This window comes from Anser anser (assembly GCF_964211835.1).
Source record: "Anser anser genome assembly, chromosome: 27".
Lineage (NCBI taxonomy): Eukaryota > Metazoa > Chordata > Aves > Anseriformes > Anatidae > Anser > Anser anser.
The window spans coordinates 4,121,994-4,143,576 of NC_139748.1; the positions used below are offsets into that span (position 1 = coordinate 4,121,994).

Genomic DNA, 21,583 nt, shown 5'->3' on the forward strand with positions numbered 1-21,583 from the left:
GCTTCTGTATTTCTCCTCCTCCTCCATTCACAGAAGGAAGAGACTGAAAACAAGCAGATTTGTGGTTTACATTTACAGTTAACGTGAAAAATGTTTATTTGTGAAATACATCATGTATTGTTTCGAGCTACAAAAAACTTGCTCCCACAAAGGAAGGACTTTTTACCTCAGCATGCAACCCCGGTTACAAAGAACTTCCTATCTACCAGCAGGCCGCGTTCCCCTGGCACTCAGAACAAAGGTGGCTGCCGTGCTGCCGAGTGACTAAGGATGGCAACTTCTAGTTAGAAACGCTCTGTAGAAGAGTGATGTTGTCCCCCTTTAACATGATCCGACCTGCAGCACAGAGAAGGGAAAGAGGGGATTAGAGAGAGCCCAGAACCTGAGAATAATCTTGTGTTTGCAGAAAGTATTTCATGTGGTTGAGCAGGGTTTTGCCCATCACGCAGTCCTGTTCCTGCCAGCTGCCCCACACTCACAAGTCCCACGCCAGCCACCGTCCCCATTCCAGCAGCACGCTCTCCCTGCTGAAAACCCCAGCACTGGGCGCACATCGTTGCTTCTGTCCGCCAGCAGGTGGTAAATAAACACTGCCGCTACTGTGGCTCCCTGCTTCGACTCAGAGATCACAGCAAGTGTGAGAATCGCCCAGGGCCACCGGCTTTAGGTGCAGCTGAAAGGAGCTGTGACCAGACTCCTCCAGCCAGTGCAGGCCACCTGGTATTACACGTTTCAAAGACCAGAACTGGTCTCAGGCAGGGACAGATTCTCCTTCGTTCAGCAAAATCACCAGCTCAAAAATCATCAGGGACAGAGATGTAGCCAGGAATTGCTCACTGAACTTGATCAAGGCTCGTCACACATCTGGTACCTCTCAGTGCTGCTACCTAGAAGGCTCACCCGGGCAGGTTTCGGACCGCGCGTCACTCGGGTTGCACAGACACATGACATACCCAGCTGTTTCCTTGATTTTGTTTTGGAGTGAATCTCCTCTGCGTCGTCCAGCACCAAATTCATGTACTCGTCAAAGCCCTAGAAATCAGCAACAATGGCAATTAGTTCAGCAACAACACAAACCGTCATCAGCTTTGCTGACCCAGGCTGGACAACGAAGACTAATTGTTAGAGAAGCACGATTTTTTTTCCCCCTTGTGCTAGTTTTTCTTGACAAGAAAAAACAGGATTGTGAATGAGGGAAAACAAACTAACGATGTAACGCGGGGTCGTGCTGATACTCACGATGATGCAGCCTTCTATCCGCATGTTCACTTGCTCATAGAGCCACACCTGGATCCTCGACCTCTACAGAATGAAGGAGGAGAGTAAATTGGAACACAAACACCGCGAGCAGTTTTGTTCTCTCTCGTGTGTTCAGAAATACCCGCTAACCATAGCCGCTAGAGCTCCCAAACACTCCAAGGAGCAACTCTCAGGGGCAGTTTCAATTAACAGTCTGACATTTTAGAGTGTTATATGACTGGGTGAATACTACACGTTTGCTGAAGAACACGTTTCCAGTCACGAGGGAACACTCCTGCACGCCTGGCTGTATGATCCCACTCCCGTTAACAAGAGGGGGAAACGCCAGGCTGCGCAGCAGCTCCTTGTACCCACCAGCACACCGCACAGCTCTCTGCTCCCCACAAACCTGCCCCGAGCAACGGGTAGGAGCCGAAAACTCAGCGAGGGGGACCCCCGGACCCTCCCCGTTCCCCTCCCCCCCCCCCCCCCCCCCAAATCCCCATCCCCATCCCCTCCCCGCGGTACTCACGTTCTGCAGGTAGCGGAAGATGAGGTTCTGGGGCGCTGCGTTAAGGGCTCAGCACGGGGACAAGAGCTCCAGGCCCGGGACAAGGCCTCAGGACAAGGCCTCAGACCCTGGAACGAGGCCCCAGGGCCCCGGGACAAGGCCTCAAGGCCCGGGCCGAGACCCCTGAGGCCCGGGCCGCCCCCCACCCGCTCCCCCGTCGCCCCCCGGCCGCAGGAAGGATACGATGGGCTGCACCATCACCTTCTGCACCTTCTGGCCCTGCCCGCGGTACGCCATGGCTGCCGCCGCCTCGCTGCTCCCACCGCCCCTGCTCTGCCGCCGCCGGAAGCCGCTGAGGCCGGGCGGGAGCGCGCAAGGGACGCTGGGATGCTGGAGGACCGCGGGGCGCCGCTCTAGCAGGCCGGGAGGACCGCGTCTCTATGGTCGCAGGCAGGTGTCCCTGCGCCAGCTTTATTGGCGAGCAGCGAGGCTGGGGGGGCGGGGGGCAGACAGCCTTAAATAAAATACAAATATAAAAAGGAAGGATAAAATATGTACAGGAGCAATGGCACACGCGAAAGCCCAGCGGCGCGGGCAGAGGCAGCGAAGGTTGACAGCAGACCAGTGCTCAGTTTGAACACGGAGAGGGAAAGCGAGGGGAAGGTGGCCAAAGCCGGCCGCAGTCTCTGAGCTCTCCTCCTCCTGATTGTTTTCTCTCAAAGCCATTTCTGTCTGCGTGCGGGCACCCGGAGCCAGCAGAAGTCCCCGTGAAGTCCTTCGGCAGGACGGAGGGCTGCGTGGGCTCCAGCAGCAGTTTCTTCCGCAGAGGTTTTCCCAGAGCCGCTTCAAAGCTTCCCTCGCGGAGCTGGGGCGTTGCAGGGGGTCGTCGAAGCACACGTGCACACACACACACACACACACACACAGGCGTTGTTGTCCAAAGTATTTACAACAAATTCGACAAGCGGTTTTCCTCTGCCAGCAGCAAATGCCTGAGGGCCCCTACAGCTTCACCAATCATAGCACGAAGAGCCTAAAGTTCCTCTAAAATTTAAGAAAATAATTCAAAACAGATCTGCTAGGGGAAAACGATCACTGGTGGCAGGGTACACAATACACCCGAGTCTCAGCTCTCCGCAGGGTCAGTGCCCACGCCCAAGTGCGACGCCGATGGCACCCGAACATTTGCTGTAGCAGGCAGCAGAGCCAGCAGCTCAGGGGAGCAATTTTAAAAACCAAGAGGCACTTAAACCAACCCTTAATTGACCCAGTTACCGCAGGAGAGTCCCGACTACTCGCCCCGGAGTCCTACTGTCACCAGCAAAAAGCACCAACCAAAGCTTGGGGGAACTTTGGTACAGCACAAGAGAACGGAGTGGGGGTAGCGTAGCCGTATCACGGAGCTGCTGCTTTTCACACCATTTTATCATCCCTGATAACTGAAAGTAAGGCCGGGTGGGCTGACCCCACCACCACCACTCCTGGCAGCATGTTTGGTCCAAACCATTAGAATAATTATTCTGCTCCCTCCCGCCCCTACAGCTTCATCATCTGAAAAGATTACAGTCAAAACAATGGCATACACAAATAAAAGTCAAGAGTTGACATAGTAACTCCGGGATTTGGGTATCAACTGTCCGAGAAATCAGAACACCGAAGCTTCACAATGTGCCCAACATCGAGTTGTGCCAAGGGGGGAGGAAGGAAGAAGCTTTACGTTTAAGCCTTCAGAGCACCGCTCCATCAGTACGTCAATTCACAGCCACCACAGCGTGCCGATGGACATCTTTCTGTGCCAAAAGAAACAAGTGCTTTGTCCTCTTGATATCAAAGGTAGCCACCTATAGTTACAGAACGGATGCACAAGACCTTAACTCTGACCAGCAGGGAAACTTAGGACAACGGAGTGCAGATCCTGCCAATTTCTACCAGTTCCAACTGTGCTTTAAGTCTCATTGCAAAGCCTCAGTTAGAAAAAGGATCACCTCGGGGTATCCAACAAGAAGAGGAGTTTTAATTTTTTTTTTTTTTAAATATACCATAGGACTATGCAGTTCAATCGTCAATCATCTTGGAAAGTTCAAGGAGGAGGTCATCCTCATCCTTCCCTGCGTCCAAGTCGAGTTCGGCTTCCAGTCTGCCGCCTGAGATTTCCCAAAGTAGCATCTCAAAATCCTCGTCTACAGATAAGGGCGCGTTGCCTGTGGAACTCAGCCGGCGTGTCCTTGCTTCTTCCCGCTGGGAAGAAGCTGAAGTCGAGCTTGAGAACTCCCTCGGCTCTGCAGATTCTGCCTGGCTTCCAAGATGTGCTTCAGGTCTTGGTAGAGCAAGGAAGAGAACAATCAGTATATGCCATTTCTTAACGGGAGATCCCTTTTCTGCAAACTGGCTCTTAAAACCGTAGCCAACCCCTCCTGCACTTCAATCTTACACAGGGATTGTTATTCAATTAACCCAGGGCTACATTTAGAGCCCAATATATTAGCAGGTACATTTTTCAGTTTGGGGGTTTATCTGTGAAGCCAGAGCACCTGGAGTCTAGCAAAGATGGTTCAATTTTTGTAGCAAGAGGCACTTTGCCACCTTTATTAATTTTCCTGTAAAAATGTTAAGAAGTCTCCATCTGCAAATATCTGTTTGCTAAGTTAGTCATTTTTCCCATGGCACACTCAGCAGAGTTTGCTCCCCAGTACAGGAAGCTGATCTGCATCCATCACTTCCCTCTGCTCTCCCTGCAGTCTTGTCACCTAGTATGTTTGTTCGGGTGGCATTCTCGAGGACCAAAAGGCAGAGGACACTACTCATCATTTATCACCTCACAAGGAAGTATAAGAACTTCACCTCATCTTCATTTAGGTATTCAGACAGACCAAGAAGTCACTGGAAAGCTGTACCGACTTGCAGCATTTAAAGAAAGTAAGTCTAATTAAGCGTTCCCGCTAGCTGCTAGAAAGTGATTTCACGTGACTTATTCCTCTGATGGATTTGGGCTTTAATTATCTCAGAACCCTCATTTTTTCCCCACATGTGACAGAACTTATGTTTCACTGGGGATATACACCGATTACAAAAAAGAACAAGTTGTGGTCATCACCTGTTTCGGGGATTTTCTTCAAGTCTGGTGGCTGGGACGTGCTCCAACATGGCTGGAACAGCCTAGAAAGCAGCAAAACAGTATTTATGACACGTGGGTAAAAGATTCCTTACTAGCTTTTTCCTCCATGCTGCCCCTCCTCTGGCATTGCGGAGCCTTAGCCAAAATACAAAACCAAGGTGCTCCTGAAGAAAGTTAACATTCACTTGGAGGTTACTAATGATCTTTTGTCTTTTAAGAACACAGAGTTAATGGACAAAATCCTCCACACCAGAGAAATCACAGAACCACGGAGTACTAAGTAAACAGTGCCATTAATCTAATAAATACGGAAGGGTACTACAAGAATTCTGTAGGCAGCTACTGGACTTAAAAGGAAACAGAAGGCCTGTAGAACATTTGAGTTTTCCATCTTTTCTCCTAGAGGAGGGTATAAATTTTACAAGGGATCCATTTCTGCATTAGCCCCTGTCCTTACCACAGCTGCTTTTTTGGCTGGAGGTCCCATTGTGTCAGTGTCAAAGGCAGTCCGTGGTTTCACAGCTGCTACAGCAGAGGGAAAACTCCCAGGTGCCTTACGTTTCAGCGCCTTCTTCTTGGGGGAAGCAACTTTCCCATCCCAAGGCTTCGCAAACATGTTAAAGTTGGCTAGAGTAAAAGGAAGAGAGAACTGATAGAGTCTTGCTCTGCCTCATGAAAAATCCACGTTCTCTTACTCATTTCCACGGCCCTTCTACATAGTTAACTGTATTTGGCCAGCAGAATTACACTGCCATTGCCTGGATTCTCAGCAATATCTTCCACATAGTAAACTCTGTCTACCAACAATCCATACAAAGGAACAAAGAAACTGAATAGCTACAGTAAATCATAATCCAGGACGAGGGAAACTCAGACACAGAGCGATCCTAAGTGCAAGCAATACTCTAAGACATTGTATGAAGTCTAGTAAGATTCACAAATATTGACAGCTTTTGTATTTAAAGTCTTGCTCCCTCTAGGAGAGGAAAAAGCAGCAATTATAGTAAGACAAGAGAGTGTATGCAATTGTTGTACCAGCTTCCTCTCCCCTGCAGTGATGTCCCACAAAATTTATTAAGTTGTTCTACAAAGTCCAAATTTGTAGTATCATATTCTAGTCTCCCATTCCTGGCCTAACATCTGGCTGGCAGGAGAAGAAATGAACTAAGAAAAAGAAAATACGCACTTCGCTTTGTAGCATTAAGTGGTGAAAGGCACCCAGCCAGAGTTACAACATGAGAATTGTCATCTTCTGCCTGTATTTCAGAAGACAACCTAAGTAACTCTAACCTTCAACACTTACTTTTAGCTTCCTGTTCCTGAAATTGAGCTGCCTCTTTCCCTAGTGGTACAGTAGCAAAGAAGCCAGCAGTAGATGGGACGGCAGCTGCCTCCTTCCGAAGCTTCTCTTGTTGTTCTCTCAGTTGCCACTTCTCCCACAGTCTCTCGTCGATGCTCTTCACTTGAAATTTAGTACGAGTTGCACTCTGCTGAGTGGGCTAGAAGGAAAGAAAAGTAGTGCATGAATAGGACAAAAAAAAATCTGTGGAGATTTCATTAAGAAAATCTGATCAGCAATCCCTCCAAAATGGTCTCGATGTGGAACAGCATATTAATATCGTTCAGGTTACTGTCATTTTTTTCCATAAAATTTTGCCTGTAACAAGACCCATGCTTTACTATGGAAACAGTTTCACGTATCTGCAATTTCCAATATGGCAAGCTTCTTTAAACAGCTAGGGTGTTTTGCTGTACATCTATTACATGCTTTTTAAGCAGCAGAAAGTCATACAAGTTCCCCTATACAGTATCCACTGACAGACTGATTTCCTTGAACACAAAACTCTGGCCTTCTCTATTAAGTCACTTCCCTCGGGATTTTTACAATATCCTTCATGTCTGACAGATTAAGTCGGTACGAACAAAAAATTCCCTCCACATTAACTGTATAGATTTCAACTGGTGCTAATGGGGTTTCTTATTCGTCGTGGCATAAACAGACTGATTCAAAGTTTGAGGATTACAACGTTGTCTGGAAATGATATTGGCGATAGGATTTAGACCGCACTGCAGCTCCTACCAGACGCTGAAAAGTAAGAACACACTCAAGAGGGTGGCACACGGTGAGTACCAAAACTTGTCAGAATTTATCAGAAGTTATATGAATGTATGCGTGTCTTCACAAAGGACTCACCTGTACATCAGTTACAGAGTAAATTTTAGGAAAAGGCCGGTTCAATTCCACTGTCTTCTTTTCTTCTTTTTCAGGTGCTTTAAAACAAGCCAAAAAAAATTTTTTGTCAATGGCAGAAATAAAGAAAGCTGGGTACTTGTTTTCTTTGTGTTTATTTCCTCGTGTCCCATGAGACAGAGAGAAAGGCTACAATGTGCAATGCATGCAGCCTTTAAGCCCTCCTTATCTCCCTCACACAATCTCATTTTACAAAGTTGATATAATCTTAACAACGAGGCCTTTGATCCTCTGTCATTTTTGACAGAAACTGGCCCCCCACATTAAGACATTGATGCATGCTTTACAAACACATACACGTGTCAAGTTAAGCAACACATGCCAAAGGTGAACTTGAACCCAGGGAGGACTCCAAACCATAAACAGATGGCAGAAAAAAACAGAATACAAAATTAGACTAAAAAGCCCCTCAATGAGTTAATTTTCTAGTGGGAAATACAGAATACCATCACGTAATTAATGAAAACAGACATGGTTGCATATTCTGGCCCTTCCTTGCCTTTGAACTTTGTAGCCTTAAACTCTTTTATCCTCTGCATTGAAGAAAAAAGCAAAGCAGATCCTGAGCAAACTGAACTTGCCCAATATGGGAAGCACCTCACCGGGGCAGGTATTAAAGCATCTTATTACCTGATAGCTTTGTGTTCCGTAACGATTTCTGCCCTGCTGGGGCAGGTCCAGGTTGTGCTGGGGGAGCTCGCACATTTCCTCCACTCTGCTGCATCCGCAGAGCTTTCTCGCGCTTTATTTCTTCCAAGGTTTTAACACGCACTTCTCCTTCTGGCTTGACTTTACCTGCCGGCTCCTTCGACTGCACTTTGCTGGGCCCGGACAGAGTGAGCACACACTGCTTCTTGGGCTCACCCTGAATTTTTATCTTGGTATGGAATTCTCCTGCTTTTTTCTTCTCTTCTACCAAGCGATTATTCTTTTTTTCAGCCAAGGCTTCAGAGAAAGTTTTGATGCGACCTGCAGGAGCGGGTCTTGCCCCTGCACTGGGATCTTCGGTTTTACTGTGACATTCAGCCTGGGCTTTGGCTTGAGTTTCTCGTTTCTGAAGAGCTCTCTCACGACGGATTTCCTCCAGTGTTTTCACATGGATCTCTCCCTTTGGCTTAGCAGCCTTCCCTGTCATCATCAAGAAATGAGATGCACCAACATTTAAAGAGAGTCCAACAATATTTTAATTCTCCAAAATTTGTCACAGTACTAAGGAAAACTAATCCTGAGTGTTCCCAATAACGCATCTTAGGACAAACTCCTAACATTCTCCTCCTCCTCTGAGCCACCTGTAGTATTTTGAAGACCGCCCTATCCAGAGAGAGTTGCTACACAGAAATGCTAGTTTACTTTATTACTTTTTCAGACTGCATTTCAAATTCCTGCTCCTGGCAGTGGCTCTATTCTAATTGTATATGATAGTTCACAGAAGCAGCTTAAAACCTTGACAAGGCACAAGTGGAAAATAAACACACACCTAGAGCCAGATTTCTCATAGTGGCTGTCAGAAGAGCTTCAGCACTCAAGCAAGAGGAATCAGTTCTTTGTTTTCATTTAAATTAATTTTTAGGGCTGTATGAAAACGGTCTAAGTTCACAGAAAGGAAGAAGGAGAAAGTATATTTAATAGCCAGTTGTTACCTTTCGCAGTACTAGTCTCTTGAAAAGGTAATCCTAGTCTCTCCTTCACAGACTTGGGAACTTGAACTGCAAAACAGAAAAAGAACAAATTAGGGAGGCTGCATAAACATCAACTTTGTGTTCACATTTGAAAACAAGACAGGAAAGGTAACTCTGAATCCCAGTGATTAAGACCTCAGCCAACATGCAAAAAGAAACATCACAGGAAAAGGACAAGCAAAGCCTAAATACAAAACCCGTGAATCAAATCCAGATGCCTGTTTAGTAGCTGTACCTCTCTTTGGTGCTTTGTCAGCATTTCCCGGAACCTCCACCTTCTTCCCCAGCCTTTCAGCAAGGCTGCGCTTCACTGGAAGGGCGCTTACATCAGCTTCAGACAGAGAAAACAAGGAATATTTTAAGAACATTTCTTTGCAGGAAGATTTGAGAACAGTCAACCACAAGCTTCTACTTTTCAAGCATATTTTCATAAAATTGCCTTTCAGCTGCTAAACGTTTTTTTTGCCATTTCTGCAGTCAACACAAATCTCCACTGCAATGCATTTTCCTCTCATACGTCAAAAATACTCTTTAATGCAGTCATATATAGAAGGCGGCACCTAAATAACAGCTCATAAAAAGTTCTTACCCACGGAGGCTTTCCGTTTTCCTTGTTTCTCAGCAAGATCTAGTCGAATCACAGGTTCTTCCCCTAAAACAAAAGTAAAATTTTTCTATTTCATAGAAACCAGTAGCCAATAGAAATAGTATACTGTCAGCCCATGTCCAAAAAAACCCAGTAAGACACTGTTTCGACAGCTAAACCACACAAACTCATATTTCAACTGTAATTAACTTAGAAAAAGCATTAATAGTCTCAGTGTTTGCTTCAAATTCCAGCTGAGATAGAGAATGAATCTGAGTTTGCTTGACAGCTATACTTTGTGCAGAACAAAGCTGCATAAGCAAGCAGAATATTATTAGGTACAAATGCTGAGAAATATTCCTTTCTAAGGTGAATGTCTATGAGTAAAAGTACTTCTTCACTTCTTTCCCTTTAAAAGGAATTTGCACAACTCTAAACAATATAATTTATACACAGACTCCTATCACACTACTGTCCACACCTGCCACTGTCAGCCTCTTCAATGCTTCAGAAATTGGTTCTTACATAGCACTGTCTTCTATAGCTCTTTCTTCTTGTTACTCTCCTGTTTTTCAGTTATCCCCCTATTTGCATACTGACTCATTTTTCTCTTTCTCCTGCTACTGCACTTAACCTGAGCACCAAATCTTTCCAGTACAACCAGGGACTTTCAGCATAAAAGCATGTTTTGAACAGAAGAAGGCAGCACCAGCAGGCTAACATGGGTGAATTGTCTTAATTATTGCTTAATCTTCCAGTTTAGGAGTAATGAAATCAAACCAAAAGCATTAATTATTACCTTCCTCTGTAGACAGTGTCACAGTTCTCACCACTGTCCGGACATTTTCCTTTTCCGGAGCAGGAAAAATCATAGAATCGACGGGAGGAAGAGAAGATCTTGAAGGACCTTCTGTTCAGAGCAAGCAAAACGTAAGGAAGTTTACCAAACATAAAAAAGCTATCACAAAGAACAAAATACTTTAATTATTCATTACTGTCAAACATACAGTGACCAGAGCATGTAAATAAGAGAGGTGACTAATTTGCCTCTGGTTGCCCTTGGAATTCCCATCTAGAATACCAGCTGGCTGAGAATCAGGTTGCTCGATGCCCCCAGCTGAAAATGGAAGTCTCTCCCTCAAGCAGCTCGCAGCCACCATCACCTGCCATTCTGAAGCCAATAAAATCTCACTTCTTTGGCAAATAGTTGTATTCACCAAAGCATAGCCAGCTACCCGGTATTACTGGAAGAATTGTTTTTTTTAAAAAAAGAACATCAAACAGGATGAAGGTGAACAGGGTAAGAAAGTAGGGAATATTAACTCACCACCGTGTCTCTTAGTTTTTTCCTTCATTTTCTGCGATTTGATTTCTTCAAGTGTTTTTATTCCAAAATTCAGACCGTCCTCTGAAAACAGAAAACAGTTAACGAGACTAAGGCTTAGAGGCACTCACTGAGGACCACAGATCCTCAGGCTTCTTAGTGCTCAGGAACTTTCAGAAGTATTTAGAATAAACTCTGTCAACACTCCTCACAAGTGAAAGAGCCATAGAATCAATGGGATTTTGCCCCTCCTTTCCCCCTTCAGGGTAAAAATTGTAGTTTTAATTTTAATCCATTTACATGATATTAGATCCCTCTGTCGTTAGATATGGCTTTCAACAGTGGTTGCAAGGCTGCACGTGCAGCCATTTAAACTCCATGCTGTGGCCCTGTTTTGTTCTCCAAAAGGAAAGAAAAGGAGTTCACCTTTCTGACCCAACGGGCACACGATGGTATTAGGTAGAAATGAGATCATGGAAATAACCGAGTCCATTCAGCACCCCTACATTCTGTTGTGTTTTTACACCACATTGCTTTCGGGTTAATTGTCAAGTTCTCCTTCCGATTTATCCCACTACAGGTGCTGGAATACCTTGCTTAGCAGTAGTAGCACTGGCTTTCCGAGTGGAAATCATCCGTAATCCATTTTGGCCTTCCTCAGCTGGTTGCTGGACAGGAGTTTTAGTTTCTTCTCCTTCCTCAGAAAGCTGGTCTGAAGGGGAAAAATCTATTCAGTTATGCATAGACCAGATTGTTCATGATTATGTAGCTCATGCAATGACACTTCAGTCCATGGTTCATATAAAAAAACTTTTTTTTTTTTTTAAATACAGCTACACTGACCTGATGAACTCGTAAGTAGACTACACTAGGACAAAACATCTAGGACTCCAGATTCTCTCTGCAGCTTTAACTACTACACAACATATTACTCTTCAGACAGAAAAAAGGAATTTCCTTCCTCGTTTCACATAGAGCTTTACACAACAGACCAGCTAAAGCCAAGAGTGGTTCTAAGCTTTCCTCCAACATTTCAGGTTCTGTCCACTGACTGCCAGACAAAGCCACCAGTGACCTGACCAGACTGCCTGCCCTATCGCTAGTCAGACCTCAGGTCATCTGTGATTTATACATTCATTTACAGCACAAAGTCCTCCCAAGAACCAAAGATTTACACAATCATTTACAGCACAAATTCCTTCCAAGAACCAAAACATGCTCACCATCATCATCTTCATCATCATCTGCAGCATTGATTACCACTGGAGGGTGTGTAGGGCTTGGGACATTTTCAGAGTTTTCCACTTTCATCACCCCCCTTAGCTGTGGAGAGGGATTGGACTGGACAGAAAGTTTGTTTTGCTGCAGTGACATCTGAGCCACTTTCAAATCATCATCAGCGGACTCAGGTGGACTTGGCAGCGTAGCTAGAGGAAGAGGAGGATCATCGGTAATATGGCAGTTTAAAACTTTGACCACAATGCATGAAGGTGGTAGGTAAGGCAGATAACCCGCACAAACAATGAATTCAGCATCTCCTTTTGCCCATCCCGTCACTGTTTACACCATGAACAATGACTTCCCTTCAAAAAACACATCTCCCTACCACCCCGCAGAAGATGAAACAACAGAAAGCAAACTGCAAGGCAAATATCACACAAAGCAGAGAGAAGCTGAGCATGAAAGCAGAAAACAAATACCAGCAGTACACCAGCAGGACACTCGGTTTAGCTGACCACCTAGGACTCCAGACCTTTTCCTGCACTCACAAATGGACGGTTACCTGATGTCTCCTACACTATTGGCACCCACTAAGGAATATTCAAAATTAATTCTTCAATACTTAAAGAAAAAGGACCTAAACTCACTCTTGCTTGGCGGTAAGAAGACTCCATCGATGTAACGTCCCTTTGCGTGATGAAAAGCACAGTTGGCTTTCTGACAGCCTACTGGCTGCTTCTCCCAGTAGCAGGGAATCTCACTGCGCTTTTTCTGAAGACAGAAAGAAAGACAAGCTCGTGATAACATGCACCTAAGGTTTGCAAAGAGATGCACAGTTCCAGATCATGACAGCGATAGGGCTGTCACAATACAAGTGCTGAAACATCATTCCAAAGGTCAGTTTATCATTTAAGTATAGTATTTCCGGGCATATTCACAAAGTTTGCAGAAGCTGTAACCACTATGCACGTTTAGCTTTGTCATCATTCAGCTTGAGAAGACAGGCACTCTCAGACATCAGTTTAGGGTGGGTTAAACTAATACACCTAGGATTATTCAAAGGGAAAAAGGAACATCTTAAATTGCCTAGGTTAACTCTATCTAGAACTACTTCTTGGAGACTTCATTCTTCTGCATCTTTAACTTTCCCCACTGCTTCCTACCCCAGGCAGCTAGAACAGCATTATCTGAAGGACTCCGGGACACAAGAGACCTGACAGATCATTATCAAGCCTGCTCTCAGGAGGCTAGTACAGCCTGTTCATTACCCCCCTGCTCCAGCAGGTTTTAGCAGTCTATTTAGCGGTTATTCTGCATCTGTTGAGAAAATACTGTCGGCATCTAATAAAAGAAAATCTTGCTAAGACATACCTAAGGCATTGATTTTATTTCCCTCTCCTTCCTCCCACCCCCTCTCCTGGTAACAGAAACCAGTGTAATTTCAAAGCAAATGAATCTATCCTGCAAAAGCACAATCAGCACAACTACAGCACTGAAAAATCCTTTTGTTGATTTATTTTGAGAACACATCTTTAGGCACTCACATCAATTTCCATGTGTCTGAATCGGCAGACATTCCTGAAACAACGACCCTCCTGCCACAGCTTGCAGACTGTCTCGTTCCCCAGAGCAGCTTCGCAGTGGCGGAAGGAACAGTTGTCTCCCTGTAACCAAAAGGAAACCAACAAGGAAAATATAGTACAGCCTCAAAAATGTCCATGCTACTGCCTCAGATTCTGAATTCAATTGTAGCAACCTATCTGGTTATCAAGTTAACCAAAGACCAGTGTGCCTCCTCCTCCTACTCTACTCCTTCCTGAAAAAAATGGAAAAAAAAAAGCAAAGCAAAGCAAAAGAAACCCAGCCATACCTTGGTACAGGTAGAATAGAAATAGAAGTAGCAATCATCTCCTTGTTTAGACATGCCGACAAGCTCTAATAACAAGCTCGGGTTCTCTCCACAGGGACTTCCTCTGCTCTTGGAGAGAGCTGTCTTCACCCTTGCTTGGGCTGAAAGTCTTCTACTGGCTTGTGATCAGTGAAATCTTCTTTTTAAAAGTAACCCTAAACAAAGTACCAACAAGTGAAAAATAATGAGTAACAAGCATTTTTCCAGCTTTCTTCTGTTAATCAAATTAGTCTCTTGAGGAGAGCAATGCCTTGAAATCAGCTGTTACGTGAACTAACACAATATTAAATTAAAGTTCTGTAAAGCTGCCAGGAGCTTTGTCAGCAAGTGCTCTCTTCCACGTCCTCAATAATATGCCTTGGAGCACATATGGAAGCCTGAAAATGGAGTCACTTCTTCAAAAACCACCTGATCATACATGCAAGGCAATGATCAACTATGGCTACGAATAACTTCTACAGAACGCAGTATGACGCGTTAAATAGCATGTTCCAGTCACTGTGGGTCTTCGAGTTCACCTACCTGGACAACCTCAGCAAAGTTATCGATCTTCAAAGACTTCCAGTTAACTTCTCCTGTAGGCCGAACCAACACTGAATCCGTGAATTAATAATAAAGGGGTAGGAAGAATTTTCCTCCTCACTTTGCCAAGGGAACCTCTCATCCACAATTCAAACATAGGATGTGCTTTTAAACAGCTTATAACTAATGGAGGAAGCAAGTCCATTTGAATACTCTCTCAGACTGGAGACAGCCAGGGTTAGTTAGCTCTTCAAAAAATAAAAACAAAAAAAAAACACAAAACAAAACAAAAACAAAAAAACCCAGTGCATTTAGAGATGAACTCGTGATTCAAAGTGGCTGCAAAAATGAGGATCCATCTTCCACAGCCGGATAATTTAACTTTTTTTTTTTTTTAATTTAAAATTCAGTATGTTCCAATCTCTGGTCTTCAAGATTTCTTCACCTATTAAGAAAACACAAAAACCTTTCCCCGTCTTTATTACCTGTACAGCAAAAAACACACCAGTGCATATAAATACACAAATGTGCATAGGCATACACACATGTGTTTATACACACACGAGGAGCGAGTGATAGAAAGTTAGCGAGAGCGACAGTGGAAATCAGAATTTTTGCCTTTTTGACATAGAGAGCGCGTAAAAACTCTCTCATTTTGAGGGAACTAGAAAAAAATGGAGGATCTACAAAATATTTTGATGAGTATGCCTTCGAGGCCAATGCTTTATACCATGAGTGATCTGGGGGCCAGCACACAAATATGCATACATATGTACATGCATACAGGATAAACATATCTATACACACAAGCGTGCACAGTATATGTTGTATGATATCCATATCGAGAACAACTCGTAGCCCTGATCAGACACGTAGAGTTGCAATAAATTAACAGCAGGAAGACAGCAGATCAAGGATACAGCAAGCTTTGAGAGGCAGGGGAATGCTCACTTTGCCAGTGGCATGGCTGCATGATACCAAGAATTTCGAATTAGTTTGATTTTTTGGAAGCAATTTGTTTTCTTTCTGCGCTGTAGCAAATACCACAGGTTTGCCATCACATGCTGTTCCCTAATCCATATATCCGTCATCATCCATTGCTGCAAGATCACGAAAGGTTAGAAAAGATGACTTCGGTCCAATTTAACAGCCAATGATTTTTCGATGACCAGAGCTGCAACAGATTTTATTTAGCCACAAGCAGTTTTTTTTTTTCTGATGTGAAGTCAGATATTTTGATTTTTTTTTAAAGACACTAAATGTCATAAAACCTGCAACCAGACCAGATAAAGTTCAAATTAGAGTGATTCTGAATCCTTTCATTAAAAGGCTGCACATTTCTGTGCAAATTATTTCTGACTCTTCTGGACAAAAGTGGATGAAATAGTTCTTACAAATTAATAATAAAAGGTTGGAACCTTTTACTCACACAAACACTAGTGAATTTTCCAGGAAATATTTTTTTGGCAGGGAATTTTCCCAAATCTAAAATAAAGAGAGGAAAAGTTGGGTTCTCATATTAGTTATTGGTTTTGACTGCTTGACAAAGGGAATAAAAACAGTAGTTAAGTGCAAGGTTTCCTTCTCTTCTTTAGTATTGAGAGGAATCGTCACTTCTGACCTTTAGCACCTTCAGAAACACACTTAGTGCCATGCAGGCTCCTCTGCATCTACTTCTAAAAATTACTGGTGCTCCTTAGCATGGAAGCCTGACTCGGAACACTTTCCAGATTTAGCTCTTTCGAATGCCCAAGGAGCTCACCATTTTGCTTGTTGCCTTCCATTTTCCTGAACAGACCCAGAACGCTGTTCAGGATATGAATGAATCTGGTCTAAGGAATGGGAAGAAATCAAAAACCAAGGATACCTCACAGCCCTAAATGCCATAAAAAGCAGTCTCATTTTAAAAAAGATCTCAAAAGCTTTTTTTTTTTTTTTTAAACTGACATCTGCTAACATGGCAATCCAAATGCTGAACAGAAACCAACTAACTAGCCCCTGAAAGCCCGAATAAAAATGAGTAACTCTGGTGCACTCAGCAGGTCTGTAATAGAAGTCGTAAGATTTTTAGATTTCTTTTTTCTCCAGGGCGCTAGTAAAGTTTTTGCATTACAAGATTTTGAACTTTTTTTGTACAAAAGAATTACAGATGCACTACAGTCACGGTAGCTGGGGGTCTGGAAATACATGCCAACAAGTGTCATAAACTTTGCCTTTGCTGAAGGAAGATAAATAGTACAAAGAAAATCTGTCTAGTTTGTTTTACAGGCTTGTCTTTCTCAGTATGGAACAAACTGACCTCCCTGGTCTAACTTTCCAGTTGGCTATTCTGCCTTTGTCCTGGAGAGAAGAGCAAGAAGGGAACAAAATATTTCTGCACTCCAAAAAATGCATTAGAGAAGGATTATCACACCTACCTAAGGGCACTTTCTTGTTTGTTTATAAAGCACCAAGTATTTCTCAAGAGGAAGTCTCTGTTGCTGGCCTGTTTTGTGCCTTCCATTTATAATAAAGATATTAAAGATGCTTACCCCGTTTTTTTTTTTTTTTTTTTTTTTTTTTTAGAACAGTGTAAGCAGACAGTTGGATGACAAGCAAGAAAGAACACCATAAACTCCTTGTTCTGACCCTGCTTTTTAATCACCCAGCATCACCCTGGCTGCAAAACAGTCCCCGCTGATTTACCTGCTTGTTAAAGCACCCCACGGGCTGAAAGTGTTGTGTGCTAGGTGTCAAATTATATTTAACGGTGCATAGGTAAACCATTCATCTTCCCATGGTCAAAGCACAGAACAGCCTCCTGCTAACACAGCTCATCCTTGCTGCTATGAGAAACCTCATCACCTGTAGGAAAACCTAAAGCTAAGAATTCCAAAGCAAAAGCAGAAAATACACGTTTTGTACTCTTCATATATGAGTGAATTCTAGCTGTTAAATGCTGCCTACATCTGCACTGAGGGCACATTCTGAGGCTGGGGGGAAGGACACTCAATACCCACTGACAGCAGGAAAGCAAAGGTGCCAGCCAAGAAGGCAAAGGTTAAAGCTGAACGCTGCCTCAGCCTCCCCCACCAGCGAGTTGGGGGTCACCTTTCACCGTGATCTCAGACTCAGAGCCACGAGTTACCAGAGCCGCAAGGTACAGCTGCTCCTTGCTGGCCCAAGCAACTCCATTTGAAGACGTGCCACTTCAGGGACCTGGATTATGACAACCTCAAGATCAAATCAATCTGTTCCTGAAAGCGCAGATTGTCCTGGTGTTTCTGTAGCTGTCAAAGAACAATCCTGAACTGAGGCACTCATCTGATCAGACAGTGCTTCAGCACAGATTTGTCTTCAGCTTGACACATCGATATGAAGAGGAAGCAATTCTTCAAAGCAACCTCTCAAGCAGGGATCTAATAAGGTGGCCAAGACGATGCGCTCACATCTGAGCACACCACTCTGCAGAGAATCACTTCCAAGCCTAAGATGTTTCGCCCATCTCCCAGTCCCAGAGCGACACCTTCACTCTGAAAGTCTGTGTTCTGCAAAGCCAGGAGGTGACCAAGGACTCGACTGAGCAGTCTCCCCCAGCCACGAATGTCACAACCAGGAGTCACCTGGGACCACTGGAACGAGCTGCGAATAGCCCCATTCTCCCTCCCAGGAAGAGCTGCTCCATCTTCTGCTGTTCTAAAGAGTCCTTAACATATCAAAGGAAGAGGGAGGTCCACAGAGCGGCTATTTCCTGCTTCCAGAGATCCTGGGGAAGACGGTTCTTGTGCTGCAGTTCCTGAAGAATTTCATGTGCATTAGCAGAACGAGAAAGTAAAGCTCTTAAGCAATTGCTGACCTGTTCTCAGTGCTCACAAGGCCCAAATCACTCATTTTACAGTATATATAAACCATGGCAGCTGGCACCTAGCACTGCACATGTTGGCAGTGTCGTCAGGAGCCAGAAAATCAGGGGTGAGGGGATTAAGGGAAAACCACACATCAGTTTAGTAACTTGGCTCTCGTAGGATACTTCCTACTGCAGGAGTTTAGCAAAGCCACTCAGAGGGACCTGCTGGTTAATTAAAATTGGACTTCCGCTGGAGCAGTCAGAGGGCAGCAGTGTATCAGTAGATATCCAATGGGCATCACTGTTAATTAGCCTGTGGCAGGTTCAGGGTCCGCGTATCAATGTGTGTGTGTGTTTTTCTTCGCTTTCTCCAAAGCTGTGAAAAAAATTCCTTATACAGCACTGTACAGTCACACGTTATAGATGGGAACCAACTGCATACTGCCAGTCTGTATCAACTTCCAATAAGACAGTGTTGGAAAAAGGTGCCTTCAGTGGTCAGTAGCACAATAGCTCCGGTGATGTGTTATTTAAGTGCACTCTTACAGCTGAGTTTCTTCGTAGCAGTGTGTAGTTGAGAGTGTTCGAGTTTCCCAGGTAAGATTTATGTTTTCTCCTACCAAGCACCAGCTCAGTATGCAATGCTGTGTTAATAACACCCAAGCACGTAGATGTTAAACTGTAAATGCTTTTAAACCTATTTGTTGGTAAGAAGAGAGCTCAGTACACCACCTTCACAGGGCAAAAATTCACATGGAATAGCAGAGAAACCCAGAAGCGCTTCCTGAACTTGACGTTACCAGCTGCACCATCGGATTTAGATCCTGGCCTGCCATCCAGGATGCACGGTCTGCTAGCACTGCTGCGATGTGGGGGTGCCAAGGCAGGTTTTTGGCCTGCCCTGACTAAAACACTTTTTTTTTTTTTTTTTTTTTACAAACAATACAAAGAGTGTGCCAGGTATGCTGTAATGCCCGTGTGCCAGGTCAATAGAGGATGTCCAAACAACAGAGGCGTTTGTCCTAATTTCTGGCATGAAAACGCTTTTACAGGATTCTTTTCACGAAGAAACCCCTCTCTGTCTTCTCCAGTGCTCCAGGACCTGCTGCAGCGGCTGCGCTGGTACAACCCGCACCTTTGACAAATCTTTTCAACAGTTCTGCTTTACCTCGGCACAGTTGAGGTCACTCCTCTTCCTCTTCCAGCTGAGGAAGCAGCTTGCGGGCTCTGCCACACGGTCGGTGCAGAAGCGAAAGCTGGGAACACAGCAGTCAAACTCTCACTGCTAGCGAAGCCACCAGGGCAGAGGGCTGACACAGACCCGCCAGAGGCGAACCGTACCCGCTCTCCCTCCCAGCTGCGAGGCTCGCCACAGCAGCCCCGACCCGAAGCACTCACAGTGCTTTGCTTGGTGATGTCACCGATGAGTCAGAGTCCCCAGATGAGCACCTGCCTTGCCACTCTTTAATGCTGGTGTTGTTTTTTGTTTTTGTTTTGAAACATATGCAGGTTATGGTAAACCTTCAGGTAAACCACAGATCAATAGGGAAGAAGTCCCACAGGAGGGAAGGCCGTGCTTTTCTTCCAGGCAATGGCGCATGCTTTAACATGCTGCATTCGACAAAGAAGCTCTCTCCATTTTGCGCAGGGGCAACAGGCACGACTGCAACACACGCAGGTGCAGGCAGCACCTGCAGGTCCCAAACCCTTAACCAATTTTTAGATAGCACCAATTTTTTATGTAGTGGCTTTCCCTTAATCCATAACCCCTTTTTTCCTGTATTTATATCGGGTGGCTCTCCTCCATCGTTCTCTCTGTCATTTTCCTCCCCAGTGTCTGAGCAGGCACTGGGAATCGTTTCCAGAGCAAGGGTACTGCTGAAGCTACAACATTTACTCTCAGGGAAAAGAGAGTATGTGAAAGAATACATACTTCCTTTCTTTTTCCTATTTTTTTTTTAAATCTCTGAAATCAACGCTGCGGTCTGGCAGCAAATAACTATGGGAGTAATGATGATTCCTCATCCTCACTGTAACGTTGTAGTTAATCTCATAAAGAACCAACTTCCCCAGGCAGTGGCCATTTGAGATGGGAAGGGGCAACAAGAGGAAGTTTTCCTTAGGCTAGCTCTTCCCCCAGAGCACCTCGCCATCCAGCAACAAATTCAATTCACCTGCTCCGCCTGATCAGTCAAACGCGCGTCCGACTCCAGCACACGCCACAGCGGTGGTTCTGACGTGGTTTGAGAATCACCTACCCGCAGAATATCTCGGGTTTGTACACTCAAATAATGCAGTGTTTTCGAAATAAGGCCCAGAGCTCACACTCCGAGTGCAGCCTAACAGCACCAGAGGGCCGGTAGGCTAAACATTCCGATCCTGGCAACAGTACTGACCCGGGCAACAGTAAGCATCCCTTCTGCACTTTCATCGTGAACATCAGCATAAGGAAACAGAGACCTCCTCAATCTAAATTTTAAGAAACAAACACAAAAGTCACCCAAGCGGGTTGTTTTCAGCAAACTAAGGGAGAAATTAAGGTGACAACCGGGTGCATCCAGAGTTAGTCAGATCCTGAAGGCAGCTCCTTTGGGAAACGGAGGAGCAGCGCGCCAGATGACGGCTACCTTACAGCGCACCCCTCAGAGGCACTGCTACAAAAGGAAGGCAGAAGGTTGGAACTCAAAATAACTCGCAAGGCGCCCATTAAGGGGGAAGCTTTAATTTCCTCAGCAGAACCTCCCCCCTGAAGGCAGCCCAGGGACTCTTTGCTTCCCTAGGGAGACGGCAGGGACGGGGCAGGGCGGTGGGATGGAGGGACAGAGGGCCAGACGGACGGCCAGACGGCCGGATGGATGGACAGACGGCCAGACAGACGGCCAGACGGCCCAAAAGGCCTGAGCAAGGGCTGAGGAGCGGGAGGGAAGGGCAGGGCGAGGGGAAGGGCGGCCCTGGGCCTGACAGGGCACCTTGGGCCTAACCCCGGGCAGCAGCTCCCCGTCTCACAGGGCCCGGGGGAGGTTGAAACAGGGGGAGGAACACCTCAGCCCTCCCCCCAGCCCCCAGCCCAGCCCGCCCTGCCTCAAGGCCCCGCGGCCTGCCCCCCCTCAAGGCACCCGGACCCGCAGGGCTCGGGACGCGGCCTGCTCCCCCTCAGGGCAGCGGAGGGGAGCCGGGCCGAGCAGGAGGCCTTTCCCCCGCCCCCCGGTGGTCTATGAACGGCTCTAGTTACCGGCGAGCAGGGATTTTACCGAACCCCAGGGGACCAGGGCCGCCGCCGTCCCTCCTCGTCCCGCCGGGGCCGCGGCTCGGGCCGTCGCTTTCCTTACTGCCAGCCTCAAAGATGGCGCCCAACATACGGGCACCGCCGAGCTCCCGCGGCCAAGATGGCGGCCGGCAC

At 45.6% G+C, this 21,583-nt stretch overlaps 2 protein-coding genes across 6 annotated transcripts; both read right to left on the reverse strand.

Annotated features, from left to right (window-relative positions):
• Positions 1-58: 58 nt before the first annotated feature.
• SNRPE (small nuclear ribonucleoprotein polypeptide E) lies at positions 59-2,829 on the reverse strand. The gene is made up of 5 exons (XM_083812668.1): positions 1,994-2,829; positions 1,772-1,798; positions 1,240-1,302; positions 954-1,032; positions 59-336 (listed from the first exon to the last, which is right to left on the reverse strand). Exons 1-5 carry the CDS (start codon positions 2,045-2,047, stop codon positions 281-283), a joined length of 279 nt encoding a protein of 92 aa, XP_083668794.1. The 5' UTR covers positions 2,048-2,829; the 3' UTR covers positions 59-280.
• Positions 2,208-21,562, reverse strand: ZC3H11A (zinc finger CCCH-type containing 11A). 5 transcript variants are annotated; one of them, XM_083812645.1, is made up of 19 exons: positions 21,416-21,550; positions 15,787-15,842; positions 14,358-14,410; positions 13,797-13,990; positions 13,471-13,590; positions 12,574-12,697; positions 11,929-12,132; positions 11,298-11,417; positions 10,709-10,789; positions 10,181-10,291; positions 9,385-9,447; positions 9,031-9,126; positions 8,757-8,822; positions 7,747-8,244; positions 7,060-7,136; positions 6,169-6,364; positions 5,323-5,492; positions 4,845-4,906; positions 2,208-4,067 (listed from the first exon to the last, which is right to left on the reverse strand). In XM_083812645.1, the coding sequence occupies exons 4-19, from the start codon at positions 13,848-13,850 to the stop codon at positions 3,806-3,808; spliced, it is 2,304 nt and encodes a 767-aa protein (XP_083668771.1). In that variant the 5' UTR covers positions 13,851-13,990; positions 14,358-14,410; positions 15,787-15,842; positions 21,416-21,550; the 3' UTR covers positions 2,208-3,805. The 5 variants fall into 5 exon arrangements, with proteins under 5 accessions (XP_083668771.1, XP_083668769.1, XP_083668773.1 ...); XM_083812643.1 differs by having other exon boundaries at positions 14,358-14,802; XM_083812647.1 differs by having other exon boundaries at positions 21,435-21,531.
• Positions 21,563-21,583: the final 21 nt, after the last annotated feature.